The 24542-nt window shown below is 40.2% G+C and overlaps 1 protein-coding gene across 1 annotated transcript; it reads right to left on the bottom strand.

The window, feature by feature from the left end:
* Nucleotides 1–9346: 9346 nt before the first annotated feature.
* Nucleotides 9347–22740, bottom strand: LOC104092888 (delta-aminolevulinic acid dehydratase, chloroplastic). The gene is made up of 13 exons (XM_009598573.4): nucleotides 22599–22740; nucleotides 21450–21763; nucleotides 20311–20422; nucleotides 20157–20230; nucleotides 14520–14588; nucleotides 14362–14445; nucleotides 14176–14245; nucleotides 12269–12324; nucleotides 11161–11282; nucleotides 10662–10733; nucleotides 10486–10567; nucleotides 10326–10403; nucleotides 9347–9770 (listed from the first exon to the last, which is right to left on the bottom strand). The coding sequence occupies exons 2-13, from the start codon at nucleotides 21741–21743 to the stop codon at nucleotides 9603–9605; spliced, it is 1281 nt and encodes a 426-aa protein (XP_009596868.1). The 5' UTR covers nucleotides 21744–21763; nucleotides 22599–22740; the 3' UTR covers nucleotides 9347–9602.
* Between the last annotated feature and the right edge of the window lie 1802 nt (nucleotides 22741–24542).

Raw genomic sequence — 24542 nt, forward strand, 5'->3', positions numbered from 1 at the left:
TTGCTCAAGATACGTGGTGGCTCGGTATGATCAGAAGCTTTCCCTGAAGTATTTACTTAGGATTTTTTAGGTTATAATTTTGCCGAAGGTAGCCTTTGAACCGATTTAGAAATTTTGAAGGCCTTATGTTTTGGTTACGAGTCTCAGATGTCTCCGATCCGTTCTAGGATGACTGTAGCCTTTAAATTTTGGGTGTTGCCTAATGGGCTTATTACCCCGAGTCATCCGGGCTTGCTCAAGATAACAGTCCCTGAATGGGGATATCCATAAGTTTTACAGTTCAGGCACTGCCTAATAGGTTTTGCGCTCCCGACTTCGATAGCCCAGGCCGTCCGAGTCTATCTTTGGACGACAGTTCCCGAGTGAGAGTGATCCCTTTGACCCAAGTCATCTGGGCTTGCCCAAGATAACAGTCCCCGAATGGGGATGGTAGTAGCCTTTAAAGTTCGGGCACTGCCTAATTGGTTTTGCGCCCCCGGGCTTCGATAGCCCATGTCGTTCGAGTCTGTCTTTGGATGACAGTCCCCGAGTGAGAGTGATCCCTTGGACCCGAATAGAGGTGGCCCTTGGGCTCGATGTCTTAAGGGAACAACTCATTTGAGCGTTTGGCCCTTATAGTAAATCCTATCCACCGAGCCTAGACTGTTCGAGCACAAAGTTTCTTTCCTTGCTAAAATCATTGTCCGAGGGTGATACCCACCAGTATTTGAGGCCGAACTTTAGAGAAGCCTCGGATACTATTGACGTGATCTTTGACACCGGTTCATAGCTGGTCTTCAATTCTAAGTTGGCACGATCCGATGTTTCCTCGTTAAAAACCCTGTCGGATAACCTATTTGGGACAAAACCGGTTCAAGGGAAAAAGAGTGCAACGATTGCTTTCAAATCTAAAAGTTGTATCATTTCTTGATCGTTACCTACAAGTGCTAGTCTAATATGTAAAGAAAAGAAATGAATGGGGTCGTACCTTAGCAGTAGTATCGTTTCAAGTAAGTTATGTTCCAGTTGTTCGGTAATCACTCATCGTTCATTGCTCCGAGTTTGTACGATCTTTTTCCGATGATCTCGATAATTTGATACGAACCTTCCCAGTTTGGCCCAGCTTCCCTTTGTTCGGGTTCCGGGTGCTTAGTGTGACCTTCCTTAACACCAAGTTCCCGACATTGAAGTGTCGAAGGTGGCTCTCCGATTGTAATACCTTTCGATCTGTTGGTTTTGAGCGGCCAATCGGACGAGGGCGACCTCACACCTTTCGTCTAAACGTTCTAGACTCTTTGGTGGCATATCAGAACCTAAGACTCGATTCTCCCACTTTGACCTGTATTAGAGCTTCAGCAACGTAGACCAACAAGAACAGGGTGGCCCCGGTACTGGATTTTGAGGTCGTACGATATGACCATAGGACTTCAGGCAAGATTTCTTTCCATTTTCCTTTGGCGTAAGTCAACCTCTTTTTGAGGTTTTGGAGTATGGTTTTGTTCGTGGAGTCCGCTTTCTCGTTCCCACTAGGGTGATAAGGTGTCTATATGATTCTTTTGATCTTATGGTCCTCGAAAAACTTGCTCACTTTGCTGCCGATGAACTGCTTCCCGTTGTCGCACACGATCTCGGCCGACATTTCGAACCGGCATATTATGTGGTCCTAAATGAAATCAATAACTTCCTTCTCGTTGACTTTCTCAAATTCTTGGGCTTCCACCCATTTAGAAAAATAGTCAGTCATAAATAATATAAATTGAGCCTTATCGGGTGCCCGTGGCACGGGACCGACGATGTCCATCCCCCATTTAATGAACGACCAGCGTGACAAGACCGGACACAAAAGCTCCCCGGGCTGATGAATCACCAGAGCGTACCTCTGACATCCGTCGCATTTTCGTACGAACTCATTCGCGTCCTTTTCCATGTCAATCCAGTAGTAGCTGGCTCTGATTATATTTCGAACTAATAATTCGATACCCGAATGATTTCCGCAGCTGCCTTCGTGGACTTCCCTCATGACATACTCGGTATCTCTCGGTCCTAGACATATTGTGAGTAGGCCATCGAACGTTCTCCTGAATAAGGTACCATCTTCGAACAAGTTGAATCGGGTCGCCTTTATACGTAGAGCCCTCAATTCTTTAGGATCCGAGGGCAATTTTCCGGTCTTCAGATACTCTATTTATTTGTTTCTCCAGTCCCAAGTTAGGCTTGTTGAGTTTATCTCGGTGTGACCTTCTTCCACTACCGATCTTATGAGTTGTACGACCGTCCCCGAGTTGAACTCATCGTCGTCGACCGATGATCCCAAGTTAGCAAGAGCATCGGCCTCACTGTTTTGATCCCGAGGTACATGTTGCAGAGTCCACTCCTTGAACCGGTGTAGTGTTACCAGCAGTTTATCCAGGTATCTTTGCATTCACTCCTCTCTGACTTCGAACGTCCCATTAACTTGGTTCACCACAAGGAGGGAGTCGCACTTAGCTTCAATCACCTTTGCCCCCAAGCTTTTAGCCAGTCTGAGACCTACAATCATGGCCTCATACTCGTCCTCGTTGTTAGTCAATTTTATAGTCCTAACATATTGTCTAGCTACATTACCTGTCAGTGGCTTCAATACGATGCCAAGTCCGGACCCCTTTGCGTTCGAAGCACAGTCTGTAAAGAGGGTCCAGATTCCCGAAAAAGTCCTCGAGTTCAACAACAACTCTCTTTCGACCTCGAGTATTAGGGCCGGCGTAAAGTCGGCCACGAAGTCTGCCAAAATTTGAGATTTGATGGCGGTCTGAGGTCAATATTTGATCGGATCAAAGCATGCACTACTATTGAGTAGCGAGGATGGTCGATGCAGTTTTACCCAACAAGGTCGGGATCGAATCCACAGGGAGTTAATTGATTTGGAATTAGGTTTATGTCTAAGTCTAGATGCGTGTTTTGTTCCTAATTATGCTTCCACACATTTTGGTTTTGATTTTACTTCTAATTCTATTGTATGCAATGATTAAAACTAAGTACAATATCTTTTTGATGTTGGTTTTCAAGTGTTTAAAAGGACTAGGGTAGTGACTTCCGCCTAGGTGGATATCTAACGAGTAGCAAGAATCTAGGGCAAGCTTGATTAATTTGGAGTCGTAATATAACTATCATACCCAAGTACTCACTCTATACCTCTCGATAGTTTGAGTGATTTTGCCCAATTTGGCTTTCTCAAGTCCAAATTGGTATTTATGCAAGTCACGTGATATTAGCTCAAGTCGGGTATTACTATCTCTAGGTTTAACCCTTTAATTGGAGCTATCAATTTCTTGAGTTCACCCCAATTCCTTATTAGCCTAGTTTTCTTAGACTTAGTCCCTCTTTCTCAAGAAGAGACTAAGTCATAAAGGCATGAATCAGTGTTTGCAACCACCAATTCTACAATTCTAGCAAGAACTAGGCTAAATATCACTAACCCATAAACATTCAAGCCCTAAAATTTAGTACCCATTAAATACCCACACTAGAGTTGGGTCACAACCATAACTATAGGTCTAGCTACTCATAGAAATAGCAGAAATCAAAGATGAAAAGAAGATAAAATTCATAATACTAGATTAAAAGATGAAAATCTAATATTATAAGGTGAATCTAATGTAAAATTGCCCAAAAGGGAAGTTCCAGTTATCTCATGTGCTCAGCAAAATACACCATACCCTAAAAATGACAAAAAGTTCTATTTATACTAAGCTAAAATTTTTGGACAAAAACACCGTTGCGGAGGTTACGCGACCACGTAATTTTGACCGCGGCCGCACTCTTGCTTTAGTGGCCATGTAATTCTGATCGCGGTTCGCGTTCTTCACTTCTAGATCTGGGTTGAGCATGGTTTCGCGGACTGTGTAATTTCCATCGCAGTCGCGTATGAGACTTCCGCGGCCGCATAATCTTGACGCGGAATGCACTTCTTGTTTTTGCTTAAAATGTAAGCTCTCTGAACCTCAGCAACCGCGGTCCGCGAAATTCCAATCGTGGTCGCGCAGGTACTTTCGCGACCACACCTTTCTGACGCGGTCCGCGTTCATATTTTGGCCCAAAAATCCATCTCTCTGAATCTTCCTTTCGCTGACATCGAAATAGTGTTCGCGACTGCGTTGTAGCTTTCGCGGCCGCACAATATTTGTGCAGTCCGCGTTTCATATATTTTGGCCTAGTCTTGGCTTTTGTTCAAGTTTTGACTCCTTTATGAGTTGATTATGACTCCTTTGGCTCATTTTGAATAATCCCTGCAAGCAAGCATGTTACATTAGTTTCCGGGAATACCTTCACGCATTTTTGGCCCTAAACACAAGTAAAAGAGAGCAAATAATAGGTTAAAATCCCTACTTATCAATATTCAATATCGTACCCACTGAATTCCACGGCCCATTTGGCCAGTCGTCCTGAGAGTTCGGGTTTATGTATTATGTTCCTCAATGGGTAAGTAGTTACAACACATATGGGGTGATATTGAAAGTATGGTTTTAGCTTTCTAGAGGCGCTTAGCAAAGTGAGCACCAATTTTTCTAGGTGAGGATACCTAGTTTCAGTCTCGCCTAGAGTTCTGCTAACATAATAGATAGGAAGTTGCGTACCTTCTTCTTCCCAGACCAGGACTCCATTTGCCGCCACCTCGAATACTGCTAAGTATAGGTATATCTGTTCATCTGCCTTCGGAGTGTGAAGCAAAGGTGGGATCGCGCGAGAGGTATCGTTTGAATTCCTCCAAGGCTTGTTGGCACTCCGGAGTCCACGAGAAGTTATTTTTCTTCTTCTTCTTCAACAGTGAGAAGAACCGATGGCTCTTGTCGGAGGTCCTCGAGATAAATCGACCCAAAGCGGCTATGCGTCTAGTTAACCTTTGTACGGCCTTGACGTTATCCACTATGGTAATGTCCTCTATCTCTTTGATTTTATCAGGATTGATTTCGATCCCCCGGTTGGACACCATGAATCCGAGAAAATTTTCTGATCTGACTCCGAATGCACAGTTTTCTGGATTCAGCTTCATATTGTATTTCTTCAATATGTCAAAGGTTTCCTGCAAATACTTCAAATGGTCCTTTGCTCGCATGGACTTAACCAACATATCATCAATATAAACCTCTATTGATTTTCCCATATGTTCTTCGAACATCCGATTTACTAGGCGTTGGTAAGTGGCATTGGAATTTTTTAGTCCGAATGGAATTACGCTATAGCAGTAGGTACCGTACTTAGTGATGAAGGACGTTTTTTCCTGAGCGCTCGGGTCCATTCGAATTTGATTATACCTGGAATAGGCATCGAGAAAACTGAGGATCTCGTGGCCGGCCGTCGCATCAATCATGCGATCGATGTTGGGCAAAGGAAAAGAGTCCTTGGGACATGCCTTATTCAAATCTCTATAATCTACACCCATTCTTAATTTATTCCCCTTTTTTGGGACTACCACTACGTTTGCTAACCAATCCGGGCACTTAACCTCTCGAATGGACCCTATTTTAAGGAGTTTAGATACCTCATATTTGATGAATGCATGCTTGACTTTGGACTGAGGTCACCTTTTCTATTTGACTGGATGGAACTTCGGGTCCAAGATCAGCTTGTGAGTGGTTATTTCCGGGGGGATCCCTGTCATATCAAGGTGGGACCAAGCGAAATAATCCATGTTAGCTATAAGGAATTTAACGATCTTGTTCCTGAGCTCGAGACTTAGCCCCGTGCCCAGGTATACCTTCTGATCGGGCAAATGCTCGATCAATATGACCTGCTCCAGTTCTTCGACCATCGATTTGGTGGCGTCGGAGTCATCGGGGGTTATAAAAGACCTGGGAACCCCGTAGTCATCATCTTCATCGGTCCCTTGCTTCTCCGGTTGGGTCAGGGCCGATGTTGGTAATTGCTATTTGGCTTCTTCCTTGGCGACCGAACCCAGACCTTTTGTCATTGTAAGTGCGGACATCAGAATCGCCTCTTCGATCAAGAACACTTCCTTTGCGGCCGGTTGTTCTCTGTAGATTGTTTTAATCCCTCCTGGCATTAGGAATTTCAGCACTTGGTGCAGAGTCGAGGGTATTGCCCTCATGTTGTGGATCCATGGCCTCCCGAACAGAGCATTGTACTTCATATCTTCTTCGATTACATAGAACTTGGCTTCTTGAATGGCCCCTGCGGCATTCACTGGTAATGTTATCTCCCCTTTAGTGGTCTCACATGCCATGTTGAATCCGTTTATAACTCGGACTGCAGGCACAATTTGATCTTGTAGACCAAGCTGTTCCACTATCCTCGATATGATGATGTGGTCCTAGCTACCTGGATCAATTATCACATGCTTAACTCGAGATTTATTTATGAGTACAGATATTACTAGTGCATCGTTGTGGGGCTGCACGAGCCCTTCATCGTCCTCGTCGTTGAAAGACAAGGTTCCCTTTGGCACGTAATCTCGAGTCCGTTTTTTCCCTTACGATGGATACGTTGGTGCACTTCAGCATCAGCCCCTAGGGAACGTCGACCCTATCGATGATCATGTTAATGATGTGCTGAGGTTCCTCCTGCTCGATCTGCTTATTAGAATCTCTATTCGTGAAATAATTCTTGGCTCTATTGCTCAGGAACTCTCGGAGATGTCTGTTGTTGAATAGCCGGGCTACTTCCTCTCTCTATTATCGGCAATCCTCTGTTCTGTGGCCGTGAGTGTCATGATATTTGCAGATTAGGTTAGGATCCTTTTGGGCTGGATTGGACTGTAGAGGTTTAGGACATTTGGTGTCTTTGATGCGCCCGATGGCAGATACGAGGGCGGCGGAGTCGATTTTAAAGTTGTACTTCGATAACCTTGGCGCTTGCTTAGGCCCGATGGGCCTGTCAAAACTGTTTTTGCTCATGAGTCCCCAGTTTTTTTGACCTCGATCACTCCTCCTTTCACTTCTCAGGGTTTCGCCCAGACCCACTACTTCTTCGGTCTCCATTGTATGGCTGATATCGATCCATGTTTAATCTTGGTTCACGATCAATATCTCTCTTGACTCCATCGACGGCTCTGACGGGATAACCGGACCCGGAAGGGGCCCCAAGGTGATCATCTTCGACCCTGATTTTTGATTGATACCGGCTATGCACGTCGGCCTAAGTAACAGCCGGATATTCTATCAGATTTTGTTTTAACTGCTGTGAAGCCAACGAGCTTCGAACATTGAGTCCTTGGGTGAAGGCCTGAATGACCCATTCGTCCTCGACCGGAGGCAGGTCCATCCGTTCCATTTGAAACCGGGACATGAATTCTCTGAGCATCTCATTATACCTCTGTTTCACTTTGAAAAGGTTTGACTTCCTGATCTCGACCTTGATAGCCCCGGCGTGTGATTCTACGAAGGAATCTGCAAGCATAGCAAACGAGTCAATAGAATTAGGAGGTAGGTTGTGATACCATATCATAGCTCCCTTTGACAGAGTTTCCCCGAACCTTTTCAGCAGGACAAACTCGATCTCATCATCCTCCAAGTGTTTCCCTTTGATGGCACACGTGTAGGAGGTCACATGCTCATTTGGGTCGGTTGTTCCGTTGTACTTAGGAATCTCGGGCATGCAAAACTTCTTAGGGATCGGCTTCGGAGCTGCACTCGGAGGAAAAGGTTTTTGAACAAACTTCTTGGAATCCAGACCTTTTAATATCGGCGGTGCTCCTGGGATTTGGTCGACCCTGGAATTGTAGGTTTCTACATTTTTTGTCATTGGCTTCGATTTTCTTCTCCCGATTCTACCCGTTTTTTCAGCTCCTCAAGCATCTTTATGATCTCAGGATTGGTCCCCGATTCATTTTCATTCGGCCTCTCTGTGACCGGTTCATTTCTGCGGGTGACTTCCCGGGATGGCTTAGGCTCAATTCTGCTCGGCACGCGGCTTTGGTTCTGCAACTGGGATATCGCTGCCTGTTGAGCCTGTAACAATTCAAAGATCACCCGCAAATTGATCCCATCACCTTCACCGTTGTGCATATTTTGGGCAATCGATCGGACTTCCCTGATGACGTTGTTCTCAAGATTGGTAGGCAAATTTGCATTGATGGCCACATGCGAGCTAGCGTCGATCGAGTCCGCGGCTGGAACTTCGCCGAGATCGACGGGGGGAACCTCGTTACCGGGTGCTACATTGTTGTTCTCGCCATGGTGGCCAGATTCGGCAACCACGTTTAGAGGGGCAGACTGGGAGTTCGACATTTCAAACTTTAACCTGGAATCAATGATATTCCAAAGAACAAGTGTAAAATAGGGTGTGTTATGGGAATTTGTATCAAATTGTCGCTATTATCCTTAGCCCCACGGTGGACGCCAAACTGCTTACTCTCAAAATCGGATAACAATTAAATTTGTAAGTGATTTTAAGGATATGCGAATTAATTTGATACAAAGCGATAAATTAAGTCAAATTGAACAAACAAAGATAAAATAGATTCAAACCACACGAGGAGGATAGTTCCAGCCTTAGTGAAATATTCACCCTCGATCCGGACTGGCTATGGCCAGCACTTATGAACAAGAGAAAGAACTAATAATAGAGAAAATAATAATATATTGCTTTGGAATGCATGTTACCATGGATGTCATAAATTATCAGACCCCCTTTATATAGTAGGGGAATCCTACTCTAGGTACAACTCTATAAAAGGTAAAAAAATTCTCTGATTAACTGATTGTCGGTTCTTCATTGATACGTGCCGAGATCCCCGCCGTGATATCCGGTCGGTCAAGGATATAACGGCCTTCCGCTGGCCGTGCTTGATTGCCCGACAATGTTCTTCTAAGTCATTCAAGGCTAGGACCGATTCCGAACCATGACCCCGATATTCTCGAGGGCGGGCGTCATGCCCCCGGATTCTAACTCAATGAGACTTTTGCCTCGATTTCGGTCCTCTGTCATCATGACTCGAGCTTGGCTTATTTTGTCGGAGACCGGGGCGTACCATGAGCCCGGTTTTAACCTATACACTTACCTTTAAGTCTTGGTAGCACGTTCTTATCACACAAGACACCGGATAAGAGCCTCTTTTTCATCCACCCCGGTCCAATACAAGCTGTTGAATGCAAGCTTAAGTCATTTTGCAGGGTTCCATGATGATTTTTGGGTAATGGTAAAGAGTGTAAGACATGACATTCAGATGTTTAAGAAACACAGATGCCTGCAGCATTACTTATATTCTGTTGAATTATATCCAATTTTTAATGTGAAAGGACCAAATTCACTCAACTTATAATATCAATGTAAATATCATGATAACCTAGGGAGTAAAGAATTTAACAGCAATGGACTTTAGGGAAATGAAACGAAATAGGTATGCAGAAGTAGTACTGCCAAATTGTGGAAGTTTAAACAAATTACTGATCTGTTATTATTTTATTAATAATAATAATATAATAACTAATGCACAAAATGGTTACAAAGAGACAATAGCCTCCCTCTAAAGCTCACTCAAATAATCTAAACTCATTCGTGCTCGAGTTAGCAAGAAAATTAGACAATAGAGAAAGAAGAAAGTGAAATTGAGGCTACATAAACTAATCTAAAGAGTTGGCTCAAAATTCTTCTTGGTACACAGGTTCCTTTTATGGTACGGCTAGCTTTCACCTCTTCTCTCCGCACAAACATCTACCAGCTTGCAGAGCGAAATAGGTCAAAATGATGTCAGCTCCAGCTCGTCGAAGGCACATCAATGATTCCATCATAACCCTTTCTTCATCGATCATTTTTAGAACCCCACCTGCTTTAATCATCGAATATTCACCTGAAACCTATAGAGAAAGAAACTTTAGAAAATGATAGTGCAGAATTGAAGGCAAAAACTAGTGTTCAACTAGCAATGGTTGTCATCAATACACCAGGATGCTACTTTATTTATACGCTTATACTTGACAGAACTGAACAATTCGGCAGTTTTGAAAAAACGAGATTCAAAGCATCATTCATCAAAATGATTCACTTAGCAAAGCGTTCAGTAAATCGACGAGATCTCTAATTGGTCACACAGAAGCACTGAAAACCTTGAGTGAACTCGCTGGATTTCTTATTAGTGCAATCCATCTAAATGACAATGCTGAATATGAAGTAAACCATCTTAAGCACAAACGCAAAGACAAATGTTCTGAAGTTCCACAGCAACCTTAGATATTTCATTTTATCCCCTCTAAAGCCTTCAATATAGCCTACTGCTTCATCATAATGTTACAGATCCGACGGAGCAACAATTAGATCATCGCTTTTGACAAGTATCGCTAAGATTGAGCATCACGTAATGTTCAATGGAATTTTTGAATGATGACAAACAAGCTAAACGAACATGTGAGTACCTGATAGGCAGCAATGGGCAAGGCAGATTTATCCCGAAGAAGCCTTATAATATCCAAATAAGGCAAACCTGGTTTAACCTGATATGCAAATAAAGCAACTTTAGAACAGAATGAGTAGTATACATCCACTATTATGCAGAACAACAAAAGCAATACTGACAAGAAGAATATCAGCTCCTTCAGACTCATCTGCTTGCAGCTCAACTAGTGCTTCTCTGTAATTTGCAGGGTTCATCTGATAACTGCATGTGAAAACCAAGTTCATGGAAAAGTAAGCTATATAATGAATGATATATCTGTAAAAAGGAAAATCTGTTTTAGTTTGTTGTTCAGTACGTTTTCTTGTCTCCAAAACGTGGATTTGAATCTAAAGCCTCTCTGAAAGGTCCATAAAACGAGCTTGCATACCTGCATTATGGTTCAAGCTTACAAGTTGAGAAAGAGATGGAAGTCGAGTTTCAATAACAAAGAAGCTATAAAAAGAAAGAAGAAAATCTGAAAAAAAAAAGTCTGCATTCTAAGTTATTAGACTACTAGTGCCCGAAACCATCACAATGACTGATTATCGAAGTTATATTGCGCGAAAGGAACTAGTTTTTTTAAAGCTTCCGGTCAGTGCTTATATTAAACAATAACATGAGAAAATTACTATAAAATGCTGTTTATCCATTTAAGCACGACCGAAACCATGCTGCTCAATGTACAATATAGGAAAAGGCAAAACATAGGAAAGCTGCTTAACTGAATAGAGAATCAATGTGCAGACGGCTAAATATTCCAGAACAAATATATAATACGCATTTGCATAACAGAACTTATGAGTTTTGACAATTACTTTGCCGTATAGGACATGATAGAGACATGCTGAAACCCTTCAGCATCAAGAGCTGCTCGAATTGCTCCCACGCGACCGTCCATCATGTCACTCGGACTGACAACATCTGCTCCTGCTCTGGCCTAAGGCAAAGAAAAGGAGAGTAACAAGATTGGAAATTGCATTTCTAATTAGAAGTTCTAAAGAATTGCATGCAAGCATAAAAACTTGCAAAGGAAAAGACAAACGGACACCTGATGCATATATGTTTTTAGGTTTGAAAAGCATTACATGTTCAAGGAGAAGCCAAGTTCAAGAGCAGCATCATCAATTTGAAGGATTACTCAACCCAATTATATTTTAGGATATTTTATTCCATGTTGTATGTTGAATTTTACTGCTTTACTGTTATAGTACACTTCTGGCATATTTGGTGCGCTGCTGGTTCCTTCTTCTCTGTTGTTTTGAGATCTTATTGGGATTCTTGTGGATATGAAGGCAAACAAGTAGACACTAGAGCAGCAATTGAAAACACTAGAAGAATTCATGGCAAGCTGGTTTGACTAACCAAAGCCGTTTTGCAAGTTACATGATTCACTTAGAGAAGATTTAAAAGTAGTATTCGAGCAACACTCTCCAGTGAGGTCCCTTGTCTTTTATGACAGAGAAGTTCCTAACCAAACACTCTTGCAAAAAAGTTCCAGAGTAGCATCCACTACTACATGTACTGCCGCTTATAATGATGGTTTTTCTTTTTCCATTATTCTCTTTGACAGTCTCCCCCCTGCCAGGGCTGCAGCGCCATTGCCTTCACCCTCTTACACCCACTTAGCCAGCTGTTCCTTTATGTTACTTTCTCCCTCCATGTAGTTGTGTCCCACTTGGGATGACTTAACCTTTTTGAGTTGCAAATTCTGTACTTTGTAATGACTAAAATCATGTTCAGTCTTAAAACAATACAAAAGAAAGAGATGTTGGCGATAACTCGTAGAAATAATTTTCAAGGACCACGAAAAACTGGTGCAACTCAACTAAGGTGAAAGCAAACAATATGTACACATTAAGTGTATAAAGAGTGACAGAAGATTGTGTGAATGAAGAAACACTATCATATGAGATAAAAGATAACCTGGGCAACCGCCTGCTTGCACAACTGATGCACAGTCTCGTCATTCATGATAACTCCTGGACGCCATTACAGTTGACAAAATAGTTCATAATCCATGCCTCAATGAAACTTATTCAGCATGTCAAATTTAACACTGTATATGTGTGGTCATTCATTCATAAGAAACAACAAAAGGCAAAAATTTTCATGTTTCTTTGTCTTTATACTTTCAGTCTTCCCTCGACTGCCATTAACAAGAAAATTAGTCCAATTAAGTTCCTTTTATGGAAAAGGAAATATCATTGATGGAGAAAAGAGATACACAATCAAACGGGGGATAAGTACAAATTTCCCAACACAATTTTAACGATCATTCACAACTGACACCATGCTAAAGCTATCAACCGTTGAGACCAAAATACGGGCATGCCCTTTGACTTGGTTTGGGTAGGGGCGTATCTATGTGTTGGAGCATGGGGCACGTGAAACCATGCTCCTCTCTCGATACCATGTATAATAATGTTATATTTCTTGAAAATTCCTTTAGGGCACCCTCTCTGCCTTCTTAAAGACAGGGATAAGGTCTGCGTATACTCTACCTTCCCCAGACCCCACTTGTGGGATTACACTGGGTATGTTGTTGTTGTTGCACCCAAGCTCAAAGAATCCTATGGTGCAATGATTATTCGGTGCATCTTTACAAGTGAAGTTAGAGGTTCAAATCTCAGTTTGTAGGCATGTCTAGTGTCCCTCTTGTGTTTTAATTAAACATTATTTTTGTTTCTATCTTTTTTTATTTGGTTATTCATTCAAATTCCCCAAATCTAACACATTGAAATCATTGATCTCCTTTTGTCATTGCAAAATTTTATATAATTAAAACTAGTAGCAGTAGATGATGTAGCACGAATCAATGATTCCGGCATTTTTGATATGGAGTATAGATATATATGTTAAAAATTACCAAAATTACAAGAATTTTTTAAATTTTAACCTGCAATTTCTAAGTGATAATGGATTCATGGTAAGAATCTAAAGGTTGAACCTGTCAAATATAAATTCTAGATTCATCTCTTTGTAAATTGTAATAGTGCCCATCTTCTTATCCTGGGTCCGCCTCTGGGTTTGAGTATTAAATAAATAAAACCCATAATGTTAGGTTTGGTTCACTGTTAGAAAGGAGGAAAAAAAACTGAACTGACTATATATATAATCAATTTACTACTTATTTTACTGAGATCTTTGAGAACTTTATATATTTTTAGCAAACAAAAAAAGTCATCTAAACATATTCATGATGCTTGCTCGATTCTTTTATTTTTTTACATTGAAATTATTTAGGAGTGATTTGTTTATTGTTTTATTCACTAAAGTTAGTTGAGTTTGGAAGTATATATGGATGTTAGATCGTTGTTTGATTTATGAATTTGAATAGCTATCATGTCTCACAGTGAACTTCTCACCTACGGAAGTTTCAACAGATAATAAGTTCATCTATTTGTTGGATTTTTTGTTTTTGTTTTTGATGAAGAGAAATCTGTCTGGGGCCGACCTACCGCAGCCTTCGAAAACGGGGATAATGGGCCAGCCCCTCACCCTTCTCCACTTAAATACTATGCTTATTCTTAGTCACAAGTCCCTCAACCTTTGCCACTTGAACCAAGCCCTGGGGGCCATTTTCTGTTGGATTCTTGCTAAACATAAATTGGCATACGAGAAGTTTTATCCTTAGCTGTGGATTGAATTTGTATTTCATTTGATAAAAAACTGAAATCATGAAACCGATTCTATTTGGTTTGGTTTTGATTGTATATTTAAATTTGGTTTGGTTTGGTATGTATCTAGCAAACTGACATAGTTGGTTCGATGTAATTCTGCAATAAACGGTTTTTCTTTTAGGCTGGGATGAATGGAAAATTATGTATTACCATCTTCTCTGACAATGCCATCATGCCCATCAGATGAATATGGATCCAAAGCAACATCAGTGTAGATAACCTGTCGACGAGCATAAAACATCAGAGGAAGATCCAGACATCCCCACAGAAAAATTTAGCTGTTTAATTAGCAGTCTAAGCAGATAAAATGAAACCCGGTAATGTGTATATACATACAAGATCGGGGTATTTGTCTTTCAACAAGCGTATAGCTCGAGGCACTAATCCATTTTCATTGTATGCTTCATCTCCTGTAGAGGTCTGAAGTTACAAAAAAAAAGTTATGTAATCGCAATTCAGATGGTACATGGAAATTTATGCTGGTAAAAGAAGACCTTTAAAGCATCTGGCACTTTTGGGAAGAGCACAATGCTGTTGACGCCAACATCCCTCGCCTTTGAGACCTGCAAAAGAAAAAATGTACCTCTAACTGTTTCAAGAAAATGCACAAAAGTATTGCAAAGGCGCCATTATTATTGTAGTAAATTATGAATTTGTGAATATGATATTCTTTGTATATTTAGCCTACGTTGATCGGACTCGGGTGCAAGTACCCGATTCGGGTGCGGATCTAGAGGTCGGATTCTTCGTGATCTAAATTTTATTCGGGGATACAGATCCAAGTACATATATGGGTGCGAGAATTCGGCTAAAAATAATTCAAAATTCTACAAATAGATCTATAAAAATATCTAAAGTTATGAGAGATATTATGTGGAAACTTATTGGTAATGGAGTGCAGCCAATAATTCAATCTTTCATTTTGAGAATTTCTCAGGTTGTAGGCACTAGGCACTAGTAGGCAGCAACTACAATTCAATCTTCCATTTTTCGTCAAATTTGTCCATGGATTGTGGTCAAAGTACCCATATCTTGATTGACCACACCCAGTACGAATCCCACACACTTACTAGTACTAGTGCCATGTCGACATAAGTGCGGCGGCTAAAATGAAGAGTCCGCGCGACATAGTATTTAACCAAGCCATCTTTGGCAAATGGCCAGATTGAAATTGAAGCACTAAGAAAATTTATATGGGCATCTAAAAGCATAAAATAGAATGGTGACATTCTGAAAGCTGGTTAAATTCTAGAAATGCTGCAGTTCCATTTGGTATTTAGTTCTCAGTCTGAGGCAGCAAGCATAGGAATTAATTGTTGCCTACAAAGTACAAACCCATCTATAGCCTATCCATTTATCACCCACTAGATTTTAGCATGTCCATTTCTTTACCCTTTATATCTCCTTTTAGGGAAGATTCTTCATAAGAGGGAGATTAATATAGCATGTGTTCAGGAGACTAGATGGAAAGGTACGAGGGCACGGGATGTTAACAGGTTTAAGCTATGGTATTCAGGAGGAGCAACGGGCAAGAATGGGGTCGGTATGTTAGGAGGGTGAATGATAGACTAATTACTACTCCCTCCGTTTCAATTTATGTGAACCTGTTTGACTGGGCACGAAGTTTAAGAAAAATTGAAGACTTTTGGAATTTGTGGTCCTAAACATGTCAGAAATGGGTCCAGAGTATTTGTGTGGTTATAAAAGTTTCTCATTAAGGGTAGAATTGAAAGTTTAAGCTAAATTATTTCCAAATTTAGAAAGAGGTCATTTTTTTTGGAACGGGCCAAAAAGGAAATAAATTCACATAAACTGGAACGGAAGGAGTATTAAACTAGTGGTTGGTGGGGTCACTTTTAATGTGATTAGCGCTTACGTGTCTCAGGTGAGCCTGGGCAAGGAAGTCAAAAGACACTTCTGGGAGGATTTAGATGAGGTTGTGCGTGGTATTCCACACTCCGAGAAGCTCGTCATTGGGGTGATTTTAATGGCCATATAGGGGTGACTGCTAGGGGTTATGACGAGGTGCATGACGGGTTCGGTTTCGGAGTTAGGAATGGGGGTGGTACCTCTTTGTTGTATTTTGCTAAAGTGTTTGACCTGGTGTTAGCTAATTCGTGTTTCCAGAAGAGGGAGGAACACTTGGTCACTTTTCGGAGTAAGGTTTCCAGGACTCAGATTGATTACCTTCTCCTTAGGAGGGGTGATAGGGGCCTTTGTATTGATTGCAAGGTTATCCCGAGTGAGTGTCTGTCGACGCAGCATAGACTCTTGATAATGGACTTGGAGGTCAAGAGAGTAAGGAAGAAGAGAGCAGTGTACGGCCAGCCGAAGATTAAGTAGGGAGCCTTGACTAAGGCAAAGGCGCAGGAGTTGGGGGAAAAGATGTTGGCCATGGGGGCCTAGAGGAGTAATGGGAACGCGAGTAGTATGTGGACCACGATAGTGAACTGTATTAGGGAAGCTGCTAGAGAGATGTTAGGGGTATCGAAGGGTTATTCGGGAGGCTACAAAGGGGACTGGTGGTGGAATGAGGAGGTCCAAAGAAAAGTGGAAGCTAAGAAAGCGGCATATCTGAAGCTAGTGGGGAGCACAGATGAGGAGCAGAGGACGTGTAGGGAGCATTATAAGATGGCAAGGAAAGAGGTAAAATTGGCAGTCACTGCGGCTAAGACTGCAGCTTTTGAGCGATTGTATGAGGATCTTGGGGGCAAAGAAGGCGACATGAAACTGTACAGGTTAGCCAAGATTAGGGAGAGGAAGGCTCGGGACCTGTATCAAGTGCGGTGCATCAAAGACGAAGATGGTAGGGTTCTGGTGGAAGAGGCGTGTATTAAACGTAGATGGTAGGAGTGATTTCATAGACTCCTGAACGAGGAAGGGGACAGGAACATCATGCTAGGAGAGTGGAAAACTCAGGGAGTCAGAGCGATTTTGGGTTTTGCAAGCGCATTAGGAGCGAGTAGGTTGAGAGGGCAATGCGGAAGATGAGCAGGGGTAAGGCAACTAGGCCTGACGAGATCCCAGTAGAATTTAAGAAGGAAGTGGGGCGAGCAGGCTTGGAATGACTTACTGGGTTGGTTAATGTCATTTTCAAGGGGAAGAAGATACCCGAGGAGTGGCGATGGAGTTTGATGATCCCGTTGTACAAGAACGAAGGTGATATTCAGGACTGCAACAACTATAGAGGTATCAAGCTGCTGAGTCATACTATGACAATTTAGGAGAGGGCGATGGAGAGGAGGGTGCGACGTAGTGTTACTATTTCTGAGAACCAGTTCGGATTTATGCCGGGAAGGTCTACTACAGAAGCCATTCACCTTGTGAGGAGATTGGTGGAGCAGTATAGGGAAAGGAAGAAGAACTTGCACATGGTATTCATAGACTTGGAGAAGGCCTATGATAAAGTCCCGAGAGAGGTCCTATGGAGATGTATAGAGGCTAGCGGTGTCCCAGTGGCGTACATTAGGGTGATTAAGGACATGTACGAGGGAGCGAAGACTCGGGTGAGGACTGCGGGAGGAGACTCAGATCATTTTCCAGTGGAGATGGGTAGCATCAGGGATTGGCTCTTTGCCCGTTTTTGTTTGCCTTAGCGTTAGAGGTGCTGACGCGACACATGCAAGGGGAGGTGCTATGGTGTATGCTATTCGCTGATGACATAGTCCTGATTGATGAGATGCGTGACAGAGTTAACGCTAGGTTGGAAGTTTGGAGACAGACGCTGGAGTCTAAGGGTTTTAAGTTGAGTAGGTCGAAAACTGAGTACTTGGAGTGCAAGTTCAGTGATGGGATGCATGAAAAAGGAGTGGAAGTGAAGATTGGTACTCAAGTCGTCCCCAAAAGAGATAGTTTCAAGTATTTTGGGTCGATTATTCAAGGCAATGGGGAGATTGACGAAGATGTTATCCATCGTATTGGAGCGGGGTGGATGAGGTGGAGGCTCGCCTCGGGGGTTTTGTGTGATAAGAGTGCCACCTGAACTTAACGGCAAGTTCTACAGAGTGGTGGTTAGACCGGTTATGTTGCATGGGGCTGAGTGCTGGCCTGTCAAGAAGTCCCATGTCCAGAAGATAAAAGTAGCTGAAATAAAGATGTTGAGATGGATGTGTGGTCATACCAGGAAGGACGGGTTCAGGAATGAAGTTATTAGGGACAAGGTAGGAGTAGCATCTGCGGAGGACAAGTTGCGGGAGTCGAGGCTGAGATGGTTCGGGCATGTGAAGAGGAGAGACATAGATGCTTCGGTCATGAGGTGTGAGGTGTGAGAGGTTGTCCATTGCGGGTCTGAGAAAGGGAAGGTGCAGGCCTAAGAAGTATTGGGGACAGGTAGTTAGGCGGGACATGTCATTACTCCACCTTACCGAGGATATGACCCACGATAGAAAGACGTGGAGGTCGAGAATTACGATTGTAGGTTGTCAGATAGTAGTGTGTTCCTCCTAGGCTTACCAGTAGTACTAGGACTATTTTTGTGTTATCTTATTCATGATTCTTTACTATTACATGTTGTGTCATTCGTGCATGTTACCTTAATATATTGTTGTTACTATTGTTTGCTACTTTTGCCTTATCTCCATTGTTCCTTGAGCCGAGGGTCTATCGGAAACAGTCTCTCTATCTTTATAAGGTAGGGGTAAGGTCTGCGTACACACTACTCTCCCCAAACCCCATATTATGGGATTACACTGGGTTCGTCGTTGTTGTTGTTCTTATTTAGCAGACCTCATTTCTGTTACAACAGATTTACAGTATCTAATTTTATTTTCCATGTATTTAATTTCTGCTTTATCAAATGTGAGTCTCCTCAAGTATTGCATGTGAGGAAGATTTTTTTTTATTTTTTATAAGTAGGACAATAAGAATTGTTTAGTACCAATTATTGCCAAAAGCAGTTCTTAGTCCCAAGGTGATTCCTCCATTAGAAGACTCGTCCTATACATTCTTAAACTATTAGCAGCTTTTAAGTACATACATGAGTTTCTTTGTTTCTCTGTTTATACTCTTTTCCTTGTTCCTGATATCTGCGCGCTCATACCTGCACCTACAGAAATTTCTACCAAAACAGTACTTAATAATCCTCTTCCAGTGAATAAATCAGTCTTTCACCCTGCTCAACCCCTTAAAAGTGAAAATGAATATCTAGACCTGAATCCCAGTTTAAACATAGTTCCGGTAGCTAAAATTGAAGTCTTGTATATATCTAGAATACTGAAACGCATATCCAGCTTGCACGCCTATCCTAATCAAAGTAGGGACCATTATTACACACAGTAAAGTGACTGTAAAGAATCTAATAGCAGAAATTCTGACAGTGTTATTTTGATATTTTGCCAAAGAAGAGCAAAGTATGTATGATTCTCAGAACTATATAAATAGAAAAGAGAACATAGACATTCATGTTTGTTGATATTACTGACAAGATTGAGTGATACCCAAAAAGGATCATAGTCGTTATATAACCTACGCTCCAAGTCTATGTGCAACACCCTCAGTTCCTAACAGATCAAGTAGTTTATCTGCCCAGCCCAGAAACAATAAAACCTACAACAAGGATAGCGTTTTGTAAATCTAATGCTATCGCAAAAGTTTTATCATTAATAGTAGCAATATTGTTATGATAGTGGTCTTAGTCATAATAACATAGACAACGGAAAATACATCACCATCGAGATTTAGCATAATCATAGCAACATGACAATTATTGCAGCACATCATCATCAAATTAGGAACACTATGAAACCAATACAAAGCATGCCTACAAAGTCGATCATATCAAAATTAAGGAGAGAGCTACTTATGGCCCAAAGTGGAGGTGCGGCGGTTTGTCATCCTTAGACAAAAGGTGGTCTTTCAGGAGTGGTCATTGTTTGTCACCACCTCCCACCTATGCTACACATTAGATACTTGATAGAGTATGTTTGCTTGCTATTTATGTGATCTAATGCATCAGTTACTTCATTTTTCACCAGCTAAAACTTTGAAGAGGAGGGGGAAGTGGATTTATTATACTACCAGATCAATTAGGGAGAGAAGAATCGAATTAAGGAATCAAAATGCTGAAACTCTGGTCAAAGAAGGCAAAGCCAAAATGGAGGATGAAGAATCCTAGGAATAGCTGAGTCACCGACCTCTTCAACAAGACCATGCCTCCATCCAAGCCTATAACATCCAGGCATTGCTCCAATAGGTGTGTCCTCTTCACCTGCAAGTGCGTGCAATTTGTAAAAACAGATTGAGAGAGGTGTTTTAGTAGAGAAGAACATAGTTCAGTCAGATACTCACCCTCATGAATAAATAGTGGATATACAAGATTCGCAGGGCTTATATTTGTTTCCTGGAATGCAGCCCTAACTGCTGGAGACTTACGATTACGGCGTGGTCGCCTATTAATTGGCTATACAAGAGAAATCTGATCATTAGCTACAGGCACATAGAAAATCAATCACATCAACTTCCAATGCAGTATTGCGTCAATATAAAAACATTACCACCAAAAATTCACAATACAGTCTGCCAATTCAACCAAGATGATATCATTTATACAAAAAACAAGTAAAAACTATACTACTTACTAAATAATAAACGTGGTACGCACTGAAAACATACTAGAACTTGAAGGATTAAGCTTTAGTTACACCATCTTCAAAGTCAAGTTTTGATTGTGTAAATGGAATTAAGACACTTTGACGTTTCTAAAATTACCAGAAACACCCTATACATAAATGTCATTTAATTTGCAAGTATCAATTTGAACATTCCGCACCCTGCGTCCAGATAAGAATAGCCAAAGATGTTCAAAGAAGTTGTTAGACCTTATATGTACACTTCAAGATTTTATAGTTCGATATAATTTTTAAAGTGTGGTTGCTTTCCGCTATAAGGCTTTCTGTAGCAGGAACTCTTGAAAATGTTACACAAAATCTTGGAAAGGTTAGATAATGCCTCAAAATGTAATAACACCCTTCAGCATCAGTTTCGCAGTCTTCCAATACCATACTAAGTATTATTTATGAAACTCCCATTATATCATTTCAATTGAGTAGGTGAACAAATTTTTTATATCCTAAGCTAGTTATCATTTATTGAGATGCCTGTACTCAATTGTGACTAAGTTATCACATCATATTTGTTCTCCACATCTTTTGCTATTCCCATGTACAGTTGGTAAGTTAGATTTCATTCAGAAACAATGTAAAAGAAATGTAATTACACCACAGTCAAATACATCTGGCAAGTTCAATTAAAAACAAATAGAACATTCTGAACTCTTTAATATCTAATTCTGATAACAATTTGATAAGAAATTAGAAACTGACTTTCAGCAGCATAGAATGAAAAAGATGGATATTTTGAACACTTCCTCACCATTTCCAAAATGGACATTCAACAAATTTACAAGTAATGATAAGCCTCAAACTAACCAGTGAAGACACGGCAGGAGTACCGGCAGGTGCAGCCGGCCTTGGTGGAACTGGAGGAGCTTCAGGCGCATTTCCAGCAACCACAGCAGCCTCACACTCCTCATCAGTCAAGCCCATCTTTCTCAAGGGCCCTGAACCAGACCCTTCACTGCTAGCCCTTATGGTCAACACCCTCCTACGGTTCAACCTAATAGAAGGCCGTGCACAAAACAAATTTGGCGATGGCTTCACTGTCACCTCAAACTTCACAGCTCCAATATTACAAGGTGAGTTCAACATTGCTGCGGAAGCCATTATTGCTCAGATAAGCAGCTCTACAAGTATGACGAAAAATGCACAAATTAGGGTCCCAAATCCATAACATGAAGAACCAAAAAAGATTACATTATAAAACAAATTGGAATTTGAGCTTTACAAAGCATAATTTAGCAACAGAAGTGATTTCTTAATTAACTTGGCAAAAGCCCAAGAAAAAAAATATATCACTAAGATTGAAATTTGAGCATTCCAAAACATAATTCAGATTAAGTTGTGATTATCTCCAAAATTTGACCAAAACCCAGAAAATGTCTAATGATTCTATTAGTAAAACCAATAACAAAAAGAACCAAGAAAAAGTTTCACTACAAGGCTAGAAATTTTAGCATTAGTAAGCACAATGGAGATGAACATATGATTTCTTAAGTTATTTGGAGAAAACCCAAAAAAGATGGAAACTTTCAAATTCATCTATCCACTTAAGCAAATCCAATAACAAAAAACCCCAAAAAAGGATTGAATTACAAGAATTGAATTTGAGCTTTCCAAACCACAATTGAGCTAAAGATATGATTTTTTTTTGTTGAAAATTTGGTTAAAATTCCAATATGCATCAATGAATTGTAGTAAAACCCAACAGAGATTATATTAGAAGAATTCATCTTTAAGGCATCGAAAAGCAAAATTGAGGTAAAGATGTGATTTTTCTCAAGTAATTTTTGCAGAACACAATAAATTCTAATATGCATCAATGAACTGCAGTAAAACCCAACTAGCTTATATTATAAGAATTAAAATTTGAGGCATTGAAGAGCAAAATTGAGCTAAGGATGTGATTTTTCGCAAGTAATTTAGCAGAAAAAATCTAGAAAAAGAGAAGGAAAAGTTTACCTTCAGAATAGAGGAAGAGAGGGAGAGGGAGAAGGAGAATTGAAGAATCTTATCAATAAAGAAGGCCAATTGACGTGAACTTCTGACAAGAAGATTAGATTTCGGTTGGCATTTTCTAAGTACATATAAAATCTATTCCATTCTATTCGTCCAGTCAAATATCGTATGCTTCTTGTTGGGGCCCTGTTTTGTTAGTTTCTTACCGTCCGTTTGAGTACTTTATCACTCATAATCTTGAATTTTCGACGGTAACAAAAGAAATCTTGAATTTTGGATTTAGGGATATAACTTTGAATTATTATTTGTTTGTCAATGTTGATTTGGTGTAAGTTTCTTTTATTATTACTGTTTCGAAATTAATTAACAAAACTAGAATATTGTCTGCGCTTCGCGCAATGATGAAGAAATCAGTAAAATTATTACATAAGTTTTCTCTTTAAATGTAGTCAATATAAATATAAAGTTTTCACGTATATGTATGCCAAAAAATTAGTTTTATATATTGATAACAGCAAATACTCTTTTTACAATTAGCTCGAACCCTCTTCATATCATCAATTTGACATACCAGTGCACAACGTGAATAAATCAATTATGTTAAGATATTTGACTAAAAACAACATCAGATTTTAACTTTCACATTAGCTTACCCTAAATTAAATTTCTCAAAACCAATTTCGTATTTGTAATTTATTCTAGAAATAGTTCTCATCAAGATTTAGTTTCAAGTTGAGCATCCTACGTTGATTTCTTAAAAACACTTGATGTTTCTATTATGGTTACAAACTTTCAAAATCATAAATTCTTTCATATGCTTTTTACTTATTTTAAAGGTCGACTACATTTTTTCTACTAAATTTGTTTTAGTATTTCAAACAAAATAAATTACTCTTTGACCATAAAGTTACGATGAAAAATAAAAAGGAAAGACAAGTTATTCGACAATAAGGTTAGAATAAAGGAAATTAAATCCTTCAAATGTCTCCAATATATGGTAAACGATTTATATTAGAATCAACTCTAAAAGTCCTCGCGACCACCAACTCTATGCAAAGCAAGTATAGTCGTGCATCAGAATTAGAGTGAAAATGAATGTTAGTGTATTCTTTGAATTTGAGTCTTTTCAGTTTGTCGAAATTAAACAGTTGATTTGTTCAGAGGCTTCTTTCTCTAGACTGAATGTTGATTACTATGGGTTCTTACAGATAATAGATTTTGCATTAGGGTGAAACATGGTTTATATGGAGATCTATATATACTCTAAGTTTGTGAAGCATATGCATGTGATTTTTTTTTTTTTTGGTTGGTGAAGTGTGTGATATTTGTCCACAGTGGTATAGTGATAATGAGGTATCAAAATCTATTTTTCGCGTTTAAAACACTTGCAAAAGGATACATTTTCGTTATGTGCCACCAAATATCCATAGCCTTATCAGCAAAAGTTTGGACTTTGCATTATATTGCAGCATCTCAATAAGAACTTAATCTTAGCCCGCCTTTATAGAAAAAGAGAGAAAGAAACGTACTAACAACTTTCACAAGAATGATAACCAAGCTTTTCGATAATATAATCTGCAGCGGCACATTAATTCCTCAATTAGGCACCAAATAACTATTTTAAAAGGTATTTATTCTTAGAACTTTGAAGAACAGATCTGTAAATTCTAAATGCTATATCAAACTTGCAAAAAAAATAAGAGATCAAACGAATGAATTGAAGAAATGAGACTTTGACCACCAATAATTCTTTCAGAAAAAATAACATACCAAAAAGAAGACAGTCGTACTTTGGCATCCGAAACATGCCCATATTCCATTTTGGCCAAAAAAACTTGAGCAACAAAGAGAAATACCTAAGGATAGAGGACAAACATGATCTAATTCCCACCTAAAGCAAACTTGATAATTTGATCTAAGTCTCAATTTACACTTCTTGATGGCTTA

The sequence above is a fragment of the Nicotiana tomentosiformis genome, chromosome 8, assembly GCF_000390325.3.
Source record: "Nicotiana tomentosiformis chromosome 8, ASM39032v3, whole genome shotgun sequence".
Taxonomy (NCBI): Eukaryota; Viridiplantae; Streptophyta; class Magnoliopsida; order Solanales; family Solanaceae; genus Nicotiana; species Nicotiana tomentosiformis.